Source organism: Typopeltis vanoorti, chromosome 7 (assembly GCF_054136105.1).
Source record: "Typopeltis vanoorti isolate ZY-2024b chromosome 7, IOZ_Tvanoo_1.0, whole genome shotgun sequence".
NCBI classification, from domain to species: Eukaryota; Metazoa; Arthropoda; class Arachnida; order Uropygi; family Thelyphonidae; genus Typopeltis; species Typopeltis vanoorti.
The window spans coordinates 121,943,521-121,964,240 of NC_143555.1; the positions used below are offsets into that span (position 1 = coordinate 121,943,521).

A 20,720-nucleotide genomic window follows, 5' to 3' on the forward strand; every position below is an offset into this window, starting at 1 on the left:
GTGAAAAATACCGTACCCTTCCATTTCTATTCCCTTTACGATATCATCTTCATTCAACCATGTTTCATTTATTCCAATGATTTGGGGGTGAATAAATTCAATCAGTTCAGAAATGGAGGAAAGAGTGCTGTAAAAGGAATTAGAGATAACAAAGATGTCATGAAAACAGGAGAAAAAGATATCCTTCAAGTATGGAGTAATTACTTCGAAAAATTGCTAAATGAAACAAATAGTGATGACAGCAGAGTGGTAAAAAACACTGACCAGGCAAGCAGCCAGGAATACATATCCATACTTGAAGTAGAAAAAGCCATCAAAAGCCTGAAATGTGGAAAGGTAGCAGGAGTAGATAATATTTGACCAGAAATGCTCAAGTATGGAGGTATAAAAGTCTTGCAGTGGCTGCACTGTATAGTTTAAAAGGCCTGAATAGAGGGACAAATTCCAGATGATTGGAGTAGAGCTCTCATAGTACCCATATATAAAATGGGCAATAAAGCTGAATGTGAGAATTACAGAGGTATTTCTCTACTGAGTGTTCCTTGCAAGATATATGCAAGTATACTTGAGAACGGTTGAAAATTGGAGCTTGTGGAAGAGAAGCTTGGTGAAGAACAAGCTGGATTCAGGCCAAATAGGGGTTGTCAGGATCAGATTTTCACTTTACAACAGATAGTTGAGGATTCTTGGGAATATAACAAAGATCTGTATTTAAGTTTTGTAGATCTGGAAAAGGCATATAAACAAGGTGCCAAGAGAGAAGCTATTGAAAATGCTACAGTTATATGGTGTCAATGGGGCATTATATCAAGCAGTACTTATTTGTCTTTATTTTCAATTGTAAATCAATTGTAAAATTAGTTTTTATTTGAGTTGTAAATCAGCAGTAAGAATTGAAGGAAGTACAGGAAGATGGTTTAATGTTAAATCTGGTGTCAGACAAGGATGTGCATTATCCCTTCTGTTATTCATTATCTATATGGATCACATTATGAAGGAAAGTGGTATTAAACCTGATATCAAAATTGGAGATGTTAATCTCAGCTCTTTGCTTTATGTGGATGATGTTATACTTCTAAATAAATCTGCTACAAGTCTGCAAGATTCCCTGACTAAATTGAATAACTGTTGTAGTAGATATGGTATGATGGTCAGCATTAAAAAGACAAAGACAATGAAAATAGGCAGAAACATCAAAAATATCAACTGCATTGTGAATGGAAAACCTATAGAATAAGTAAAACATTTCAGCTACTTGGGCACAATTTTTAGTGAAGATGGTAATTTAAGTATGGAAATAGACAACAGAGTCAACAAAGCTGGTATGGTAGGCAGTCAACTGAATAAATTTATATGGATAATGAATAAATTGGTATATACAAGACAGTATTCAAGCCAGTTTTAACTTATGGATCTGAGAGCCTGAGTTTAAAGTAAAACACTTTACCAAAGACTAGAGACTGCAGATATGAGAGTCCTGAGAAAGATTAGGGGCATGAACAGATGGCATCAATGGCAATATCATATTAAAAATGAGGGTATTAGGAAAGAACTTGCCACTGTCAGCATCCAGGAATGTGTTAGCAGAGTTAATCTCAGCTGTTATGGTCACTTAAACAAAATAGCAGAGGAAAGATTAGCAAAACAAGTGTTCTCTGCCAGGTTGGCAGGAAAAAGACTTTGATTCCATTACTTTGATATAGTGATATTCAACTGTATCATGTTGCAGTGCTCTCAACAACAAACTTTCATTTAAGCAGTGCAATGTAAAATGATTCTAACTTTCCTTGGTATAATTTCTTTTTTTTTTTTTAAATATAGTTTTGTGGTTCCTGGATGCTGACAGTGGCAAGTTCTTTCCTAATACCCTCATTTTTAATATGATATTGCCATTGATGCCATCTGTTCATGCACCTAATCTTTCTAATATGTATAACTTGCAATGGTATCTTATATCACACCATGCATGGTATAAAATTATAAATTATTATATGTGCCAAACAGACTTCTTCTTTTCTTCAGTTTCATTCCCACTCAAGGGGGAGGAGGGAGCTTCAGCGGATTGGGTGAAGACTTAATGGAGGCAGATCAGCCTCCTCCGTGCAGTTCTGTCCAAGGCCATTTTCTCTTTTAGTTTGAGGTCTTGGAGGTCCCCTTCTCAAGCAGTTTAGGTCTCCCTTTACTTCTTTTGCATGGTGACATCATCTCCACCACTATCCTTCCCACATAGCTTTTTTTCTCGCCACATAACATGACCAAACCACCTCAGCCTTGATTCCCTAATATTTCCAGATATTTGGGTTATCTTCACTGTCTCCTGATCATCAAATTTTTAATCTTGTCCAATCTTGTTACACCACTTGCAAGTCTCAGCATTCTCATTTCAGCTACATCCATTCTCTTCTCCCATCTCTTGGTCATCTGCTATACATCAGTGCAGGTCTTCCTACCATATTGTAGATATTTCCTTTCAACTTGATAGACACTTTTGTATCATACAAAATATCTGAAACCTTTTTCCAGTTTATCCATCCTGTTTGGATCCTCCCATCAAATTCTGAGTCCATGTGTTCATCACTTTGGACACATGATCCTAGATATGTGAACCTAGACATTTGTCGATACAAAATTAATAATGGAAAAAACTCACGTACAAAGATTATTTAATAGTATAATTTTCGCCTGTGTGTCACAGGCATCTTCAGTACATTAAGCTCAAATTAAACAATAACTGACAATTCCAAAAAAGCACCACCTAAGTAGCTGTTGTAAGATAACTAAAAAGGTCAATAACTTTCCTAAAAAAATAAAAAATAAAAAAATCAATACAATAAAAAGTTAGAAAGTATTAGCTGATTTGTAAAGTACTATCTCCCATAAAGGAGATAGACGTAAGCCGTCGGATCTGTTTAAGTTAGGAGAATGAAGTAGCGTTTCACATGTTTCTTTATAAAGGTGTTCCATGAGAAACTGACTTTTGTGAAGAACTCTTGTCTCTCTCCAATGAACTATGTGTCTAGTTCTCCAATGAAGAAAGACAAGAGTTCTTCACAAAAGTCAGTTTCTCATGGAACGGCTTTATAAAGAAACATGTGAAACTCTACTTCATTCTCCTAACTTAAACAGATCCGACGGCTTACGTCTATCCTCTTTATGGGAGACAGTACTTTACAAATCAGCTAATCTTTCCTAACTTTTTATTGTATTGATTTTTTTATTTATTTTTTATTTTTTTTAGGAAAGTTATTGATCTTTTTAGTTATCTTACAACAGCTACTTAGGTGGCGCTTTTTGGAATTGTTAGTTATTGTTTAATTTGAGCTTAATGTACTGAAGATGCCTGTGACACACAGGCGAAAATTATACTATTAAATAATCTTTGTACGTGAGTTTTTTCCATTATTAATTTTGTATTGATATGTCTACTCATGGTATACCACTTTTAAAACTTAAAACTAGACATTTGTGGCATGCCTGTGCCCTGCAATGTCATACTTTCTGCTGCTTCACTACAACACATGTACTCTATCTTATTTCTACTGATGTTCGAGCCATTGTTTGCCAAAGCTTCCTCCATTGTTCATATCTTTCTGCTTCTTGTTACACTTTGTACAAATCACCACATCATCATCCAGGGTGATTCAGTTCTTACTCTCTCTCTGTGAAGTAGAAACCACTGAGGCATTCCCAGTAAAAGTCAGGGTTCATCGAGAGTCAGCTTTTAGCCTCTTTTTATTTGTTATGCTCTGTTGTAAGATAACTAAAAAGGTCAATAACTTTCCTAAAAAAAAAAAAAAAAAAATTTTATTTATAGTTTTTATTTATTAGTAGAAAGGTTTCTTCTTTCTACTTCATGGGAGATAGTACTTTACAAATCAGCTAATCCTTCCTAACTTTTTATTGTATTGATTTTTTTATTTTTTATTTTTTTAGGAAAGTTATTGACCTTTTTAGTTATCTTACAACAGAGCATAACAAATAAAAAGAGGCTAAAAGCTGACTCTTGATGAACCCTGACTTTTACTGGGAATGCCTCAATGGGTTCTACTTCACATCTCACCCTTGTTTTACTACCATCATACATCTTGTACAAGATGTATATACTTCTCTGTAATCATTTTCTTCCTCATGCTTCTCCATATCTCTTTTCTTGGGACTGTTAAAGGCTTTTTACAAATCAATGAAGACAAGAAAAAGTTCTGTGCTACTCTCCCTATACCTTTCTGTGAGCTGTCTTAGAGCAAAGATGGCATCAGTTGTTCCCCAACTGGGCTTAAACCCAAACTGCTCTTCACTAATTGACACCAAGTCTTGCAATCTCTTCTCAATTACCCTTTCCCACACCTTCATATTATTGTGACTCATGAGTTTAATTCCTCTGTAGTTGCTACAGGACTGGATATCACCTTTGTTGTTATATATATTGGAACCAGTATATTCTCTCTCTCTCTCTCCATTCCTCTGGCATTTTCTTAGTTTTAATGATTCTGTTAAAGGCATCCATTAATAGAGTCGCACCCAATTCACTTAGACATTTCCATACTTCTACAAGGATGTATGTTATCAGGTCCAACTGCCTTCCCATTTTTCATCTTTCTCAGTGCTTCCTCCACTTCCATTCTTGTTATGTTAGGAATTTGTCCCATGACCAGATTCCCTCCATCCTTTTGTATATCCCTATTCATTTCATTCATTAATTTCTGAGAATAATCTTTCCATCTATCTAACACATCTGTTTCTTCATACAGAATGGTACCATCCTCTCCCTTAATCATCCTGGCTATACATCTTTACTTTTCCACTCCTTCTGTCTATCTATCCTTAGGACCTTTCTGACACCTTCTTCATTATCCAGACTTTCATACAGGTTAGAATAGGCTTCAGCTTTAGATCTTGATATTGCTCTCTTTGCCTTTTTCTTTGCTTCTCTATATCACATTCTGAATTTTCATCACCTACTCTGTCCCACTTCCACTGGACCATTTTCTTTTCCTTAATACACTTTTGTACCTTGTAGCTCCTCCTCCAGCCCACATTTCCTTGTCCACCTTAATATTTCCTGGATATCACCTCCCTCTTTCCCAACATAATCAGAAATAAACAGATATAATCAAAAATTACATGTAATTTTTTGATTATGTCTGTTTGGCATGTCCACATCCACTTTTAGTTATAACTATCTGAGTATTGTTGCTGATAGTATGATCGTCTTCATGAATAAAGTATAATAATTGTAATCACTGTACTGACCTTAATTTTTTGATTATATCTGTTTGGCATGTCCACATCCACTTTTAGTTATAACTATCTGAGTATTGTTGCTGATAGTATGATCATCTTCAAGAATAAAGTATAATAATTGTAATCACTGTACTGACCTTGACATGTTTACACATCAATAAATATATGGATGCAAAGTGTCCATTGAAATTGAAATAACATTTGGTTACTACTGAAATCACATGGATAAGAAACATAAATTATTTGATATATTTCTTCCATATATCTGCTTTTGTTCTGTTTTGTTATATTTTTTTTTTCAACAGACAACATTGTATGGACAAAAAAATAGATGAGTTTGTTAAGTTGCCAATACTTTGATGGATTCAAACATGCACCATCAGAATAAAAAAAAAAAATTATCAGTAAATAAAAGGTGCTACATGTAAGTAACTAGTAGAAACAATTCAAATTGCAATGCATCACCTAAGCATGAAGCACTTAGAAAACAAAATGCACTATATTCAAATAACTGATGGAACTAGTTATTTGAATATATGCATGGGCTCCATGGAACTGATGGAGCCCATGCATCTCTTAGGGCTTTATATATATATATATATATATATATATATATATATATATATATATATATATATATATATATATATATATATATATTTTCATGCTGAGATCGCTATGGCTAATTTCTGTAGTTAATACCTTGCAGAAATCTGTGATTCGAGCGTTGAATTGAGAAGGCTATTCCTCTCGTGAAAGAGCTAAAATGGTGTCCTGTAGTCAATCTACTGTAGTATAGATTCTACTCTCAAAAGCGAAGGAAACTGGATCTGCTGAAAGGAAGAAGGGGGACAAGAAGAAGAAAGCCACTGTCTACCATGCCAAGATAGAGTTCTAAAGCAGCTCTGCCTCAAAAATCACTGTGCATCATCTGGAGAACTGAAATGAGACTGGGAAGAACAAACAGGAGTTGTAGCAAGCTCTGTCACTGTCAGGAGATGGACTGATAGCCAGGCATCCAAAAAAGAAACCCTTATTAACCAAAAAAATGAGATTGGCTCAGTTAAATTGGTGCAAAGAGCATGCCAAATAGACTCCTGATCAGTGGAAAAAGAGCAATTTTTTTTTCTGACAAAAAAAGTTTAACCTGGAGGGTGCCAATGGCAGACAGATAGTTCGAAGACAATCAGGGAAAAAAGTCAACCCTGACTGTCTAGTATCAACAGTCAAATTCTCAGCGAGTCAGATGATTTGGAGCTACATGTTGTATTATGATGTTGGTCACTTGCATTTCATAACAAGTTCAGTGAATGTACAAGTGTACCAGAAAATTTTAGAACTGCTGCCTATTATCAGAGACCACTTTACCACAACAATGAACTGCATCTTTTAGGATGATTCTGCCCCTTGTCAAAGGGCAAAAAGTGTAAGTAACACTAAAATAAAATAACTATTATACCACTAAAATGTACCATACAAATTGAGTTTAGTTTTTGTTGGAAGTTAATAAGTGGCTCGATTTAACAACTACCATAGCCAGGAAACAGCAGATCTCAATCCCATTGAGAGTTTGTGGTACCAAATGTCATGAGTTAGAATCAATGTATTTACCAGTATGAATTAGTTTTCTATATACTGAGAACTGTAGACTACCATTTGGTTGACATAGGATGAGAACATCCAAAAAAGAAGACAACTGTTATCTTCAACTTCCAGGATAAATTTGATTCTTTGATATATATAGGCTTTATTGAATTAATTATTTCAAGAAATTCATGATCAGACAAGGAGAAGGTCTATACTACAGCAAGCACATCATCAATATATCTGTACCAAACTGGTGGTTTAGGTGAAAAAACGTCTAGAATATGTTTTTCAAAATGGTCCATAAAATAATTAGCTATATTGGGAAAAGAGGTGACCCCATAGCTGTTCCCTATATCTGTTTATAGTGTGTTCTGAAAATTTTACTTCCTTCATAAAAATTTCAATAGATTTTAATAATAAAATTTCAGGATTATCCTTACAACCTGCAGATCTTCTAGTAAGTTTTAATGTGATTTAACTCTCTATAAATATCCCTCTGACAGATACAACTGAATTACTTTATAAAGACTTTCCTCCTGATACTGTAAAATTATTTGAGTTTGTGATTACTTCAGGATACTTCAGTTGCCAGAACAAACTGTATAAACAGATACAGGGAACAGCTATGGGGGGAGGTTTCTCTCTTCTTTTGCCAACTCTAGCTGATATATTGATTCTAGTTCACATCATCAACCTCATTAGAAATATGGTGTAATCAAATCTTTAGTGGACAGTGCTCATAAAATATGTTCTACAGATTCTCTTCTAGACAAAGAACTGTTTATTATCAAAACAACTTTTTTTCTCTAATGGTTATAATGTAAACACTATCAAAACATATAATCAATAATTATGGCTGTTGTCCTAACCAGCCTCAAGAAGAAATTACCACAATTTGTATTCCATATATTAAAGGACTTTTAGAAAAAATAGCAAGATTACTTCAACAGATTACAAGTACTTACAAGGCTCTTTCTGTCCAGTTCACAACTTAATGCCTTCCTTATCTCACTTAAAGACAAATATCCTCCTCTTTCTTATCCTGGAGTTTACAGAATCTCCTGCTCTTGCAGCTTGTGTTATTATGGAAAAACTGGTCATTCTGCACAAATTCGTCTTGAAGAACATCAGGAATACATTTCATTTAAAGAACCCGACAAATCAGGTTTAGTATGGCACACATTATCTGCAAAACACAGGATTCAATGGAACAAAACCAAAGTGTTACACAAAAGTTATTTTCTTCTGGGAAGACTATACAAAGAAAGTTGTGACACACACATTCACAACCCAAACCTGAACAAAAATGATTTCCTAAAACTTTCTCAATTTTGGAAAGTTATACTGACTAATTACTCACCATTCATGTGTTCCTTAATTTGTAATTAAATTTTTTGTTTACATTTAAAAATAATTTATTAACTAAATTATTTTAGCATAATTTATTTTGAATATCTATTAATGTGGATGGAGCTGTTCTCCTGCAGCTGATAGTGCATATAATATCATGTACCTTTCAGTTGAATTCTTGTTCTTTTTTTAAAAAAATTTTTAAAAATCGATTTTTAAAAGAAATGGCAATACATTTTTTTTTTTTACTTGTATATGGATAATATATGACCTGCATTAATTTCTATGCAGGTCATATATTTCTATATCTATCTCCCACTGATGAGACCTAAATATTGGTTGAAATTGGCCTAGGCTGATCCTTCCCATAATGCTTAGCAATATGCATGTCCAAAATAAAGTGTGTTTTGTATTATAGAATTCTAAGGCAACTGATATGAAGTCAAAAGCTGCTACATATTATTATTATTATGTGACACCTCCAGGGAGTCCAAAGACTCATCGAGGGAGGGCATGTACCGTACAGGTCTCTGTCTCCACCACCACCATCATCATCTACACCAATGCCATCTACTGCCGACCACCACCACTAGTATTTTCACAGACAATCACAAACATCCATGCCCATGGTGGGATTCGAACCCACAGCCTTCTGGCTGGACAGCGGATGTGCTAACCACTCGGCCAACCAGGCTGATAAGTAGACTAGCCATGAAGATACCTCATATACAAACTTTCTTTGCTTATACTTAATAAAGGATTAAATCAAGAATAAGCAAACAAGTATTTCTTGTCAAGTATGATATACCTTAACAATGCGCAATTTTTAATTTAATTAAAAATAAAACTTTATTTTTTAATAAAGTTAAAATCATTGTTATTAACTTTTCCACAAAACTTCATAGTAGTTAGCTCTACATGCTATGGAATTGTTTGTATGCAGAATGTTGGCCATGTCAATTAGTCTTTCAGGCCTACTTGGTCATATCCTTGTCTTTGGATTTCTGTATAGTAGTAGTGTCCTCAAATGACACTGGTGTCATCCCCACCAAAATGCTATTAACTTTTTTCATATATCCTGTTGTATCACTGTATGCAGCATCAATACTTCTGGGGAACTTCTCAGGATTAAAATTAGAGATTTGGTACATAACAATTTTGGCTAGTAACAACCAATTTAGTGTTTGCTTAGGTCATCTGTATCTAAATTTTTCATATCCCTTGACTTACTTGTCTGTTTGCTATGTGCAAAACCATCATTCTTTACTAACCAAAGTCTTTTGTGATAATAGAGTTCTTCTGCAGAATATCAGGATCCTTGTTTGCAGTGACTAATTTTAAACTTGTTCTTCACATGTTTTATTTCTAAAAATTTTAACGAGAAATGTTATTTATCCATAATCTGTAATAATAGCTCATTTATCATATAAAATTTATTATATACATTATTCGAATTTTTACAGCATTCCAATGCTTCATGTAAGAGGTTTTACCGCCGCCGTAAAATGGAATCGTGCTTCACACATCCAAGTCGTATGATTTATCCACCTGATGAAATATATACTCCTCCAAGTAGTCCTGAGCCTGAACTTGATCGAACAAGTGTTAAGCCTTCACTTTTTGATGATATCACATTTCAGCAGAAAATCTATAGAGAACCAATTGATGCCACCTCAGAGAGCAAGTATGTTTTAAGTTAATTTTTTTTCTTAAAATACATCTTAAAATACAGCAGTTTCCAAACCACAATGCAGAGTTCAAAACCATTTAGCCTAAATTAGTGAGTCTAGTCAAGTGGCTTTGCTCAGACACTTATGACTTAATTTCCATTGTAAATTTTAGTGTGCATTATCTGGGGAAGAAATCTAGGTTAAAATCCTCTCTGTATACATTATGTATATACATAAACAAAATTATTCAAATATTATTCATATCTGAAGAATATTATATAGGTCTTTTTCAGGAGAAGTATTATTAGGAAATATTGCTTTAATGGCTAAGGCTATGGAACAGTAGTATATTATATCTGTTAATCATATGTGTTCTCCAGCAAGTTTTGTCTGTTTTATGAGAAGAAAAAGAGTTAAGAGTTCGTGAGACTGGCTAACTCACCTCCAGTTGAAAAGCTTAATGATTTCTTGTGTCTCGGATGGACTTCAGACCTAAGTCTTCCCAGCCAAAGGACAAATATCTTTTTATTTTCATTACTGCTCTGTGGAGTAACGAAGTTATTTGTTATTTATAATAAAGATGCAGTAATAACAGGATTTCTTCTCTTCCCTTCAGAAATATGAATTCTTCCTGTAAAACAGGCAAACCCATATATAAACACATTTCTATAAACCCATATGTAGTTACATAATAGGACTCTGAGTGGAATTTTACATATTAATGCAAAATCCTACTGTGAGTCATACCTAAAAATGGCTAAAAACAGTACTGCAAGATTGGAAGCAATTACAAACTTGATAGTAGAGTGAATAATTCCCCCCCCCCCCAAGAATGTATGAGGTGTGTGGCTATGAAATAATGAGACTGGTTGCAAAAATGTGGTTTATTACAATTGTACAACTTAATTGTTATCCTCCTCATCTATCTATACATCGTTGCATACAAATTTTCTATTGTTGGAAACAATGCTGCAAGTCATCAGATGTTATCTGCTTCAGTAGCACTGCCATTTTCTCCTTTACCTCATCCACTGACTGAAAATTGGGTGCCCTTCAATGTGGATTTCAACTTTGGAAAAAGGTAAAAGTTGCATGGAGCTAAGTCCGGCAAGTAAGATGGATGGTCCAACACTGGGATCTTCTTATCAGCCAGACAGTGCACTGTGGGCTGGAGCATTGTCCTGATGGAGAATCCAAGATCAGGTCTCTTCTTCCTCACTTGTTCTCTCAGCTTGGCCAGAACCTCAAGGTAATAATGTTGGTTAACTGTCTAATCCTCTGGTACCCATTCAACCATTACCACCCCATTGATATATATATATAAAAAACGATCAGCATTGCCTTCAGTCATCTTCAATGTTTCCTTGACCTTCAGCAAAGTGTTTGTGCCATTCAAACATTTGTGCATGTGACATTACATTATCACCGTACACATCCTACAACAGATTCAAACACTTGGTTGGCGATCAATTTCACAAGGAATTTGAGATTAATGTGCTGCTTGAGTTTAACGAGAAAACAGCAGCACTACTGAGGCAGATAACACCTGATGACTTGCAGCACTGCTTCCAACAATGGAAAATTCATATGCAACGGTGTATAGATAGATGAGCGGAGTATGTTGAAGGGGGATAACAATTAAGTTGTACAATTGTAATAATAAATCACATTTTTGCAAACCAGTCTCGTTATTTAATAGCCACACCTCTTATTCTTAGAATTTAGAATACTAAATGAAACAGCACTAAATCAAGGGTCATTTAATCTTACCTTAACAGGAAAAGGTGAAACACAAATATTATTATTATTATTATTTGTCACCTCCAGGGAGTCCAAAGACTCATTGAGGGAGGGCACCTACTCTACATCTCTCCATCTCCGTCATCATCTACACTAGCGGCATCTATTGCCTACCACCACCACTAGTATTACCACAGACAATCACAAACATCCATGCCCCCGGCGGGATTTGAACCCGCAGCCTTTTGGCTGGAGAGCAGATATGCTAACCACTTGGCCAGCCAGGCTGATGACTTGCAGCACTGCTTCCAACAATGGAAAATTCATATGCAACGGTGTATAGATATATGAGCGGAGTATGTTGAAGGGGGACATCAACATAATAATATTGTTAAATAAGCCAGGCTGGCTTATTTAACAATATTATTATATATAAACTTATATGCAAAGCTATCTTTGTATCTAAACTTGTCACTTTTCTAGTGATACATATTCTATTACTATGTTTTTTTAAATCTATTGAACCAGCCTCTTCCATTTATAAATGTTTCATTTCTTTTCCTTTATCATTAACTTTTATTTATTTGTTTTTTTATTTATTTTCCATTATTATTAGGTATGTTGAGTTTCATCATCAACCTAAACACTGTCTACCTCATACCATGCTGCCTCAGAACTATTCCAACTGTTTGTTTCTTTCATCCCCAACTTGGATGGGAATAACTCATCAACAGCACTTCCCCTCCCTCATTTATCTTTATGAAAAACAGCATGCCCTCTATATCTATTCCTGTCAGGATGCTATCCCCATCCAACCACACTGCACTTATTCTGATAATTTTTGGGTAAATGAGCTCTATCAGTGTAATAATTCCATTCTCCTTTTTTCAGATTAGCAGGATGAAATGAAAATACCTCTCGCATTTGTAAAAAAACATATAGCTCATTTCTGATTCTATAACAAGTCCCACCAACACCACTTCACAGATGTGATGACTCCATACTGGTCCCTGTTCATTCTGCTATATCGTCACTGATTCCACAACTCTCCCCAGGCACATATGTTCCCTCATCCCCAATTCTTTTTTGTCTGCTCATGCATTCACTTTTGCAACTAGTATTTATCCATACTTCTCATGCAGTGTCTCCTTGCATCCCCCTCCAATTCCCTGTCTTGCATTAGTGCTCTCTCTGATGACAGCATAATCATTCATTATCTCTCATGCCCATCTTTCATTACAGTTATCCTCACTCCTTCCATTCATATCTAGAGTTCTCCTGATTTCACTCAATATAATCTTCTTTTCTTGCCTCATCTTCACCAAGTCTACTTTCTTGTCTCGAGTCACTTTCTCACTACCATTCATGCTCACTATCTTGACATCTGCGACACTTTTATTTTTCTCTTACCGTCAGTCTCACATGCTACCTCACTGTCAGAATGATTTATTAAAATCATTTCTATTCTGTAAATAACTATACTTTATGTGATTCCACCCACAAAGCATTTGTAAACTATTAGTACATTCATACTCTGGGTAGGATAAGGAATTTGTTTCTATTTTTTTATTAATGTCTTTTTTTTATATTTCTAATTATTTTTCATAGTCCAGAATCTCTACTCTAATGATCAAACATGGAACTTTTACAAGCCACTTCAGGCTTCCAATAAGCAAGGAAGTTGTCTCACACTAGATGATGAAATTCATCTTCCAGTAAAGACAATCACAAACATCCATGCTCGTGGCAGCATTCAAATCTACAGCCTGCTGTAGATTTGAATGATTGTTGTAGAATTTGAAAGATTGTTGGAGAGCAGATACATAACCACTTTGCCAAACTTAGCATTAGTATAATATTGATTTTATTTAGATATAATTTTAGCATATCATTAATTATTAATATTAAATAGAATAGATATAAAATGGTGTATAATTTTTCCCCTCTTGAGCTACCAAAATGGACCCGACACTTACCTTCTTCAGCACAGAGATCCAGACTTTCCTCTTCGAATTCGACAGTATTTACGTGTAGGTGCTAGAACTAGTCCAAGTTTGGCAGCAAATCTCAGGGATAAACATTGGGGAGATAGTACAGTAAGTATAAATATTTTTGTTTTTTATGACAACTAAAGTATTCTTGTGACTGCCACAGTTATAATGAATCTGTATAATTATGTTTGATTTGTAAATGGTTGCTTTGTTACTATTTATGTAAGAGAGAACACTTTAGGCAGTGAAATGTTCTGTGATTGGACAGAGAAGCAGATGACAAAGTGGCCATTAACAGTGAAGTAGAATGAGCTTTGATCAGTGTTGTCATCTGGCTAAAAAAAATGAAAACGTAAAAAAAAAAAAAAAGATATCATCAGCAAGTTGAGGTGTTGATAGTTTAAAAATGAAGAGTTGTATACTAATTCTGCATTACTGATAAATAGAATAGGCAGCAATCTGAGGTATAATTAGTTGGTCACTCTTCTCTCTCACAGGTATTCCACAATGTGCAACTATTACACTCTTTTCTCAGTGAAACTACATGACTGTGGTTTTGTTATAGAATCTTTCAAGAAAGTTGGATCATTCCTGTGGAGAAAAACTTAAGGTGGCTGTTGTTTCGAAGGAATAACTAAAATTTCTTTTCTTTGTATAAATTTGATAATTGCTTGGCAATATATTTCATTTCCATTCATGCTAATATGGCAGAAACAGGTGTTTGTGAGTGCTGGATCTGGTATTAGCATCAGAAGATATATCCATAACCATGGTAGAAACTCTGCCTCTGATTGGGAAACCAATCAATCAGTCTTGTTCAGGAAGGTTGTTAAACATAAGGAATTCTCAGTCAAGAAAATGTTTATGTTGAACTACAAACCTGGTAATTAGGATAGCGGTATTAGTAGTAATCCAGGAATGTGTTAGCAGAGCTAATCTCAGGTGGTATGGTCACTTAAACAGAATGGGAGAGGAAAGATTAGCAAAACAAGTGTTCTCTGCCAGGTTGGCAGAAAAAAGGCCCAGATGAAGACCAAAAGATAGGTAGATTGATACAGAAAAAAGTGCCTTAGAAAATAGAAATATAAGATCCAATAACGTTGGAGTCGTGACAGGTAACAGATTGATTTGGAAGAAAATAGTAACGATGTAAATTTTTCATGTAGTACTATCATACTGTACACATGAAACATACTGTACACCCCTTAAGGGTACATGGTACATTTCTACTACATCATTATCATCAGGAATTTGATGTGATGATAATACTGTAGTAGAAGCTGGATGCAATGCACAAGAAGTAGTTTGGATTATTTGAGAGAAGTGTTATCAGAGACTGCATACCCAGAATTAGGAAGATAAACATTGGAAGATTTAAAATGAGCATTGTGGGAGGAATATAAAGAAAAAGGAAAAAGATGAATAGCATGCTCATGAGCTACAAAGTGCAGGTATGAAGGATAACTACAAAACACCAAATCAGATTATTATTATTATTATTATTTATTTATTCACATAATTGATACACAGTCAAAACAAGATATCATTTAAATTTAAACAGCAATTTGACTGGTGATACAGAATAATTCATATTCTACCCAAGAATCTAAGAATAGTTTGTCAGGTAGCATTGTAAAATATGGACTGTTCCAAGTAATGCTGTTTTTTTTTGATCATATGGGGTTACTTCATTGATGTTTAATTTCTGTAAATAGTTGGATAGCTTCTTTGAAAGAAGTGGTATTAAGAGAGACTTTGAAATCACACCAAGTGCACTGATAACTATTGGGATTACTTTGTGTGTTTAAGCCACAACCGGCCAACTTCGATTTCCAGATCTTGATATTTAGTAATTTTTTTCAGTTTTTTGTTATTAATGTTGTTATCACTGGGTACTGCAATATCGATAATCCAAACCTGCCGATGTTTTATAATTGTGATGTCAGGTCTATTGTGTTCCAAATGCTGATCAGTTTGTATTTTCAAGTCCCAGAGAATTTTTGCAGTTTCGTTTTCCAGTACTGTCTCTATTTTATGCTGCCACCAGTTATCAGAAGTAGGAAAGCCATATTTTTTATTATTATTATTATTAAGATAAACCTCCAGGGAGGCCATACTATTCGCACCAGCTGTCATACCTGTTCTTGAATTCATCCACGCTACTTGCACACACAACATCCGATGACAATCCATTCCAATCATGCACTACTCTATGAGAGAAAAATCTAGCCCTAATCCCCGCATTCATTCTCAACTTCATGGGTGCCCTCATGTCCTTTCGCTACCCTCCATAAAATGAAAAATTTCATCTACTGAAATTCTGTATAACCCTTTTGGAAGTTTGTAAGTCTCAATCATATCACCTCTCTTTCTCCTGTTTCTAGTGTCTGCAGTCTACAAATTCTCAATCTGTCTTCATAATCTGTATTCCACAATCCTGATATTTTTAAACTCACCTTTCCACTCTCACCATGGAAACCAGGAGACTAGACCTGCAGGCAATAGTCAAAGTAAGGTCTTATCAAGGCCTTGTAAAGAGGCAAAATGACATCCTTATCTTTACATGCCAAGGTTCACTTTGGCATTGCTACTATTCTCTGAGTTGTATTTACAACTTTTCTATATGACCCTTGAACTTCCTGTCTACTAAAATTCCAAGATCCCCAGCCTCATCAGTTTCATTTATTACATTTATTGACATTGAAATGACAGCCATTTTCACATGCCCACAATTCCAGCCTATTCAAATCATTATGCAAGTACTTCATATCAGAAGCACTCCTGATTACCTATCTTTGCATCATCAGCAAATAGCTGTATCTCATGTGTGAAATCCTTCCCAATGTCATTAATGTTTTCAGACTGAATAACAGTGGACCAAGGAACACACCTTGAATGTTGCAGATATTCACATCCCCCATATACCTTTTTTAATATATGTCATTCAGCGATCATCTTATCCATACCAATAGTTTATAATTCAATCTCATCTAATTTATGCAACAGTATTCCATGCTGTATTCTGTCAAAAGCCTTAGCAAAATCCAAAAGTATCATTGTGCATTCATTCCCCTTGTCTAACTCAGTGGTAACATTATTATAGAATGTGAGCAAGTTGCTGAAACATGACATCCCCTTAGTAAACTCATGCTGTTCATTGCAAAGTAGAGATTTTCTGTCAACCCATTTCTGAATGCAAGCCCTAACCAACCTTTCCATAATCTTCACCACCCCTCCTGAGATACTGATTGGTCAATAGTTGGACACATCAGTCTTAGCATCACCATGGTGCAGTGATATTATAGAATGTATTACCATACATTCTTTCCACTCCTGTCGAATCCTTCCTGTTCTAAGACTCAAATTATATAGCCTGGTCAAGGGAATAACCAGTTCAGCTGAACACTCTTTTAGCATCCATGCTGATATCCTATCAAATCAGTTCCTGTTGCTGCACATTCCTACAGTTCCTACAGTTTCACAAACTGAATTCTTATTCAGTTTGTGCAACAGCTCTAGTATTTCCTGCTCATCCACACGAGTTTCCTCATATGGTGAAGAGGTAGTGGTGAGTTCAATGTTGTATATGCAACACTGTTGATAGTTTTAGCAAAATGGCTACCCATTAGTTGAACAATCACTTCTGCATCAGTTACCCGCATACCATCTGCATTCAGTAGAGTTATTCATTCAAATTCATTCTTTCTTTTACTTGCAGCATAACACTAGAATTCTTTCAGGTTGTCCTTAACTTGAAGAGTCAGTTTATTTTTATACTCAGACTTAGCTTTTCGTACAACACTCGTGACTTTTCTGACCTGTTGCTTTATAATTATTGTAACTGGCATCATCCTTACACACGATATTCCTTCCACATCATCTTTTTCTTATGAATCTCTTACTTAATTAGATTACACATCCATTTTACTAATACCCTATTTATTTTTCAAACTCTCGGGACCCTGCTATTGCATCATTTAAGTATTTTTTAAATACTTTCCATGCACTGTTAATATCCTTCCCACCCAATAACTAATACCATGGTACAGAACCCAGCATATACTTCAGGTGATCATAATTTCCTGTTTTGTAATTCAACATGTAACCTTTTCTGAATGGAACATTCATAAACTTAGCCACTTCCCAAGTGAGTACCGCATGATCACTGTGACCAACCAGAGGCAGAATGGTTACATCTTTTGAAACCTCCTCAGATACTATATTCAGATCTAATACTCTTTGACCATGAGTTCCTTCTGTCACATGCTGCTTGAGGAAATTGTCTCACAACAGCGCAATAAGTTCAGTTTCATTCTTGTCATGTGATTTCACAGTTACCTAATCAATGTTCAGATAATTAAAGTCCTCCATTATGATTACTCTTTTCACACCCATTATATTTATTTCTTGATGCATTTCTTCATCACTAGCAACTAATCTACCAAGTCTATAACAACTCCCCACTGTGTATTTATCTTGTTAGACTCCACCTCACACTAGATCGCTTCAAATTCACTGCCATATGAAAAATTGTTACTAGTATTGCAGTCATGGGTCTCAACTCTAACGGGAATCAAGACATTTGATATCATTAGCAGCATGCCCCCTCCTCTCGTATCCCATCTACCCTTCCTAAAAATACTGTACTCTTTGCACTCGATACCAGTTAGTACGTCTGCTTCTGATAGCAGAGCCTCACTAATGCCTACAACATGAGGTTTCAATATATTAACCAGGGCAACAAACTCTACTCCTTTGTTTCTGATATTCCTAGCATTTGTGTACAGACAATAATAAATTACCTGCATGCTCTTTTGCATACACTTGTCTGTGGTCTGCATGACACAGTTCGTCAACTTGCAGATCTCTGTTGTTATCTAGTTCCTTACTTATGAGGACATTGTTACACATGCTTGATAGGTCCGAACCAAAAGAACACAGAATCGTTCTATCTTCATAATCATTTCCATAAGAATAACCATTCCCATCATTAACACAGCCACCTAACATAAGAGAAAATTAACTATGCAAGTGAAAGTAAATTATTATCAACAGACCTCATTGTTGGTTGATTCCGCAAGAATTTTTTGCTATGTAGTAAGAGGAAGAATGATTATGAAGGATAATCTTAATCATTGCCATGGTAGGGAGGAAACAGAAACAGAAGAAATAGTTGTGTTACTAACTATTCACCCTGCAATGGTGCATCATCCAGGTGGAGATTTTACAGAGACTGATGTGAGAAATGAAGTGGCTTAAATGGAGGTACTTAACATATTGAAAAGTATCAATGTGTATATAGCAGTGGGACTGGACAGTATGCCAGACTGTGTGCTACAAGAATGTGTAAGAGAACTGGCAGTGCCTCTGGAAAAGTTCTTAATTTAAGTCTCAGCTTTGGCAAGGTTCAAAGGGAAAGCCAGTTCCATTATGTAAAGGTAGCTTCAAGATAGAAGTAGCAAATTACAGACCAATTAGTATCTCAGGTGTGGTGGTTAAAATATTGGAAAAGTTGGTTAAAGGTAAAAACCATGAATGAGTGGGCAGCATGGCTTTGTAAAAAGGTAGATCCTACCTTAGTAATTTACTCTCATTTTATAATAGAGTAGCAGCAGAAGTAGATAAGGGAAATAGCAAAAAACTAATACTAGTGGACTTTGCAAAGGCATTTGACAGAATATTGCATGAAAAACTATTACATAAGTTGGAGTAAATGAAAATGAATAGGAAGCTGGTGGCATGGTGGAGTGAAAGCTAGGTGAATGAGAGCAACTAGTGCAGTGCTTCAAGGCTCAGTACTAGGGCCACTATTTAATTTGTATATTAATGATATAGGGACTGACTTAAGGGAGGATAGATAGTCAGTTGTTAACTGATGACTCTTGTTTGTTGTTTACTGAATATAAAAGGAGACTGGCACTGCGATCCAAGGAGATTCCTGAGGAGATTATTTACTATGTGGCAAGTAGGAATAAAAATGATAGTGGACAGATTATCTTGCTAGGTGGAGATGGGAATTAGATGACCAAAGCAGATGACATTGTTGATCTATTTCATGATTACTTATTAGAGTGCTTCATCCTGGTACTACAGGCTTTAATTCTAGAAGGATAATGAGTAGTGAAGTGTTAGAATTGAATGAAGAGGATGTATTCCGAATACCGAGTACACTGAATGTCAATAAGGCAGGGGGAAACTAGATGGAATTTCACCATGTGTTTTAAGGGAATGTTACTGTGCAACTATGCTGTTATCTTGACTGTTTGGGCAAGTTCCTGTAGAGTGGAAGATAGTACCACTGTGTAAGGGTGGTGGTAGAATGTTGGTATCAAACTACAGGCCTGTTTGTATTTCTTCTGTAGTTGTTAAGATTTTGGAGAAATTGGTAAGAACTTGTATACAAAATTGAGCAGATGAGGGTAATATTATTTATCCAGGCCAGCAGGAATTTGTTAAAGGGCACACTTGTTTTAGTAATTTGGTTACCTTTTACAACAGAGTAACAAGAGCAGTGGATGAAAGTAAGGTATACACTCATTTTTTTTTTTTTTTTTTTTTTTTTTAATTTTCCAAGCCATTTGATTGGGTTCTATGTAACAAGTTGAATTTTAAGTTGCATCATATGGGTTTGGATATCAGGTTAGTTGATTAAATTAGCGATTGGCTCTCAGATAGATATCAGAGCGTTGTATACGAGGGAGCAGTAGCAGGGAGTAGGAAGGTTACCAGTGGAGTTTGTATTTCTTCTGTAGTTGTTAAGATTTTTCCACAGGGTTCTGTCCTAGAACCACGGCTGTTCAATCTTTATGTCAATGATATTGTCAGAAAACTACAGGGAGATGCTCAATTGTTTGCAGATGATGTGAGGCATGGGAGCATTATTAGTATTAGTGCTGATGCTTTGGCTTTTCAAGAGGATTTGAATAAGCAAGGGTGAGCAAAGGCATGGGAATGTCAGTTTACTACAACTAAATGTAAGGTTTTAAAATTTGGGATCCACAGATGGGATGCTTCATACTCACTTGGTGCAGTTATACTGGAAGAAATGGAGGAAGCAAGGAATCTTGGTTTGATTGTCAATAGAGATTTAAAGTTTCAAGGATATATTGCAAAGGTGGTGAAGACATCCAAGAGAATTGCA

At 35.3% G+C, this 20,720-nt stretch overlaps 1 protein-coding gene across 1 annotated transcript in view; it reads left to right on the forward strand.

Moving 5' to 3' along the window:
* LOC150105008 (protein Obscurin-like) overlaps window positions 1-20,720 on the forward strand; it is a 790,953-nt gene that overhangs the window by 688,776 nt on the left and 81,457 nt on the right. Inside the window, exons 66-67 of the mRNA XM_090395103.1 lie at window positions 9,642-9,862; window positions 13,540-13,684. Of these exons, the coding sequence (XP_090251229.1) occupies window positions 9,642-9,862; window positions 13,540-13,684 (366 nt within the window). The remainder of the gene's footprint in view (window positions 1-9,641; window positions 9,863-13,539; window positions 13,685-20,720) is intronic.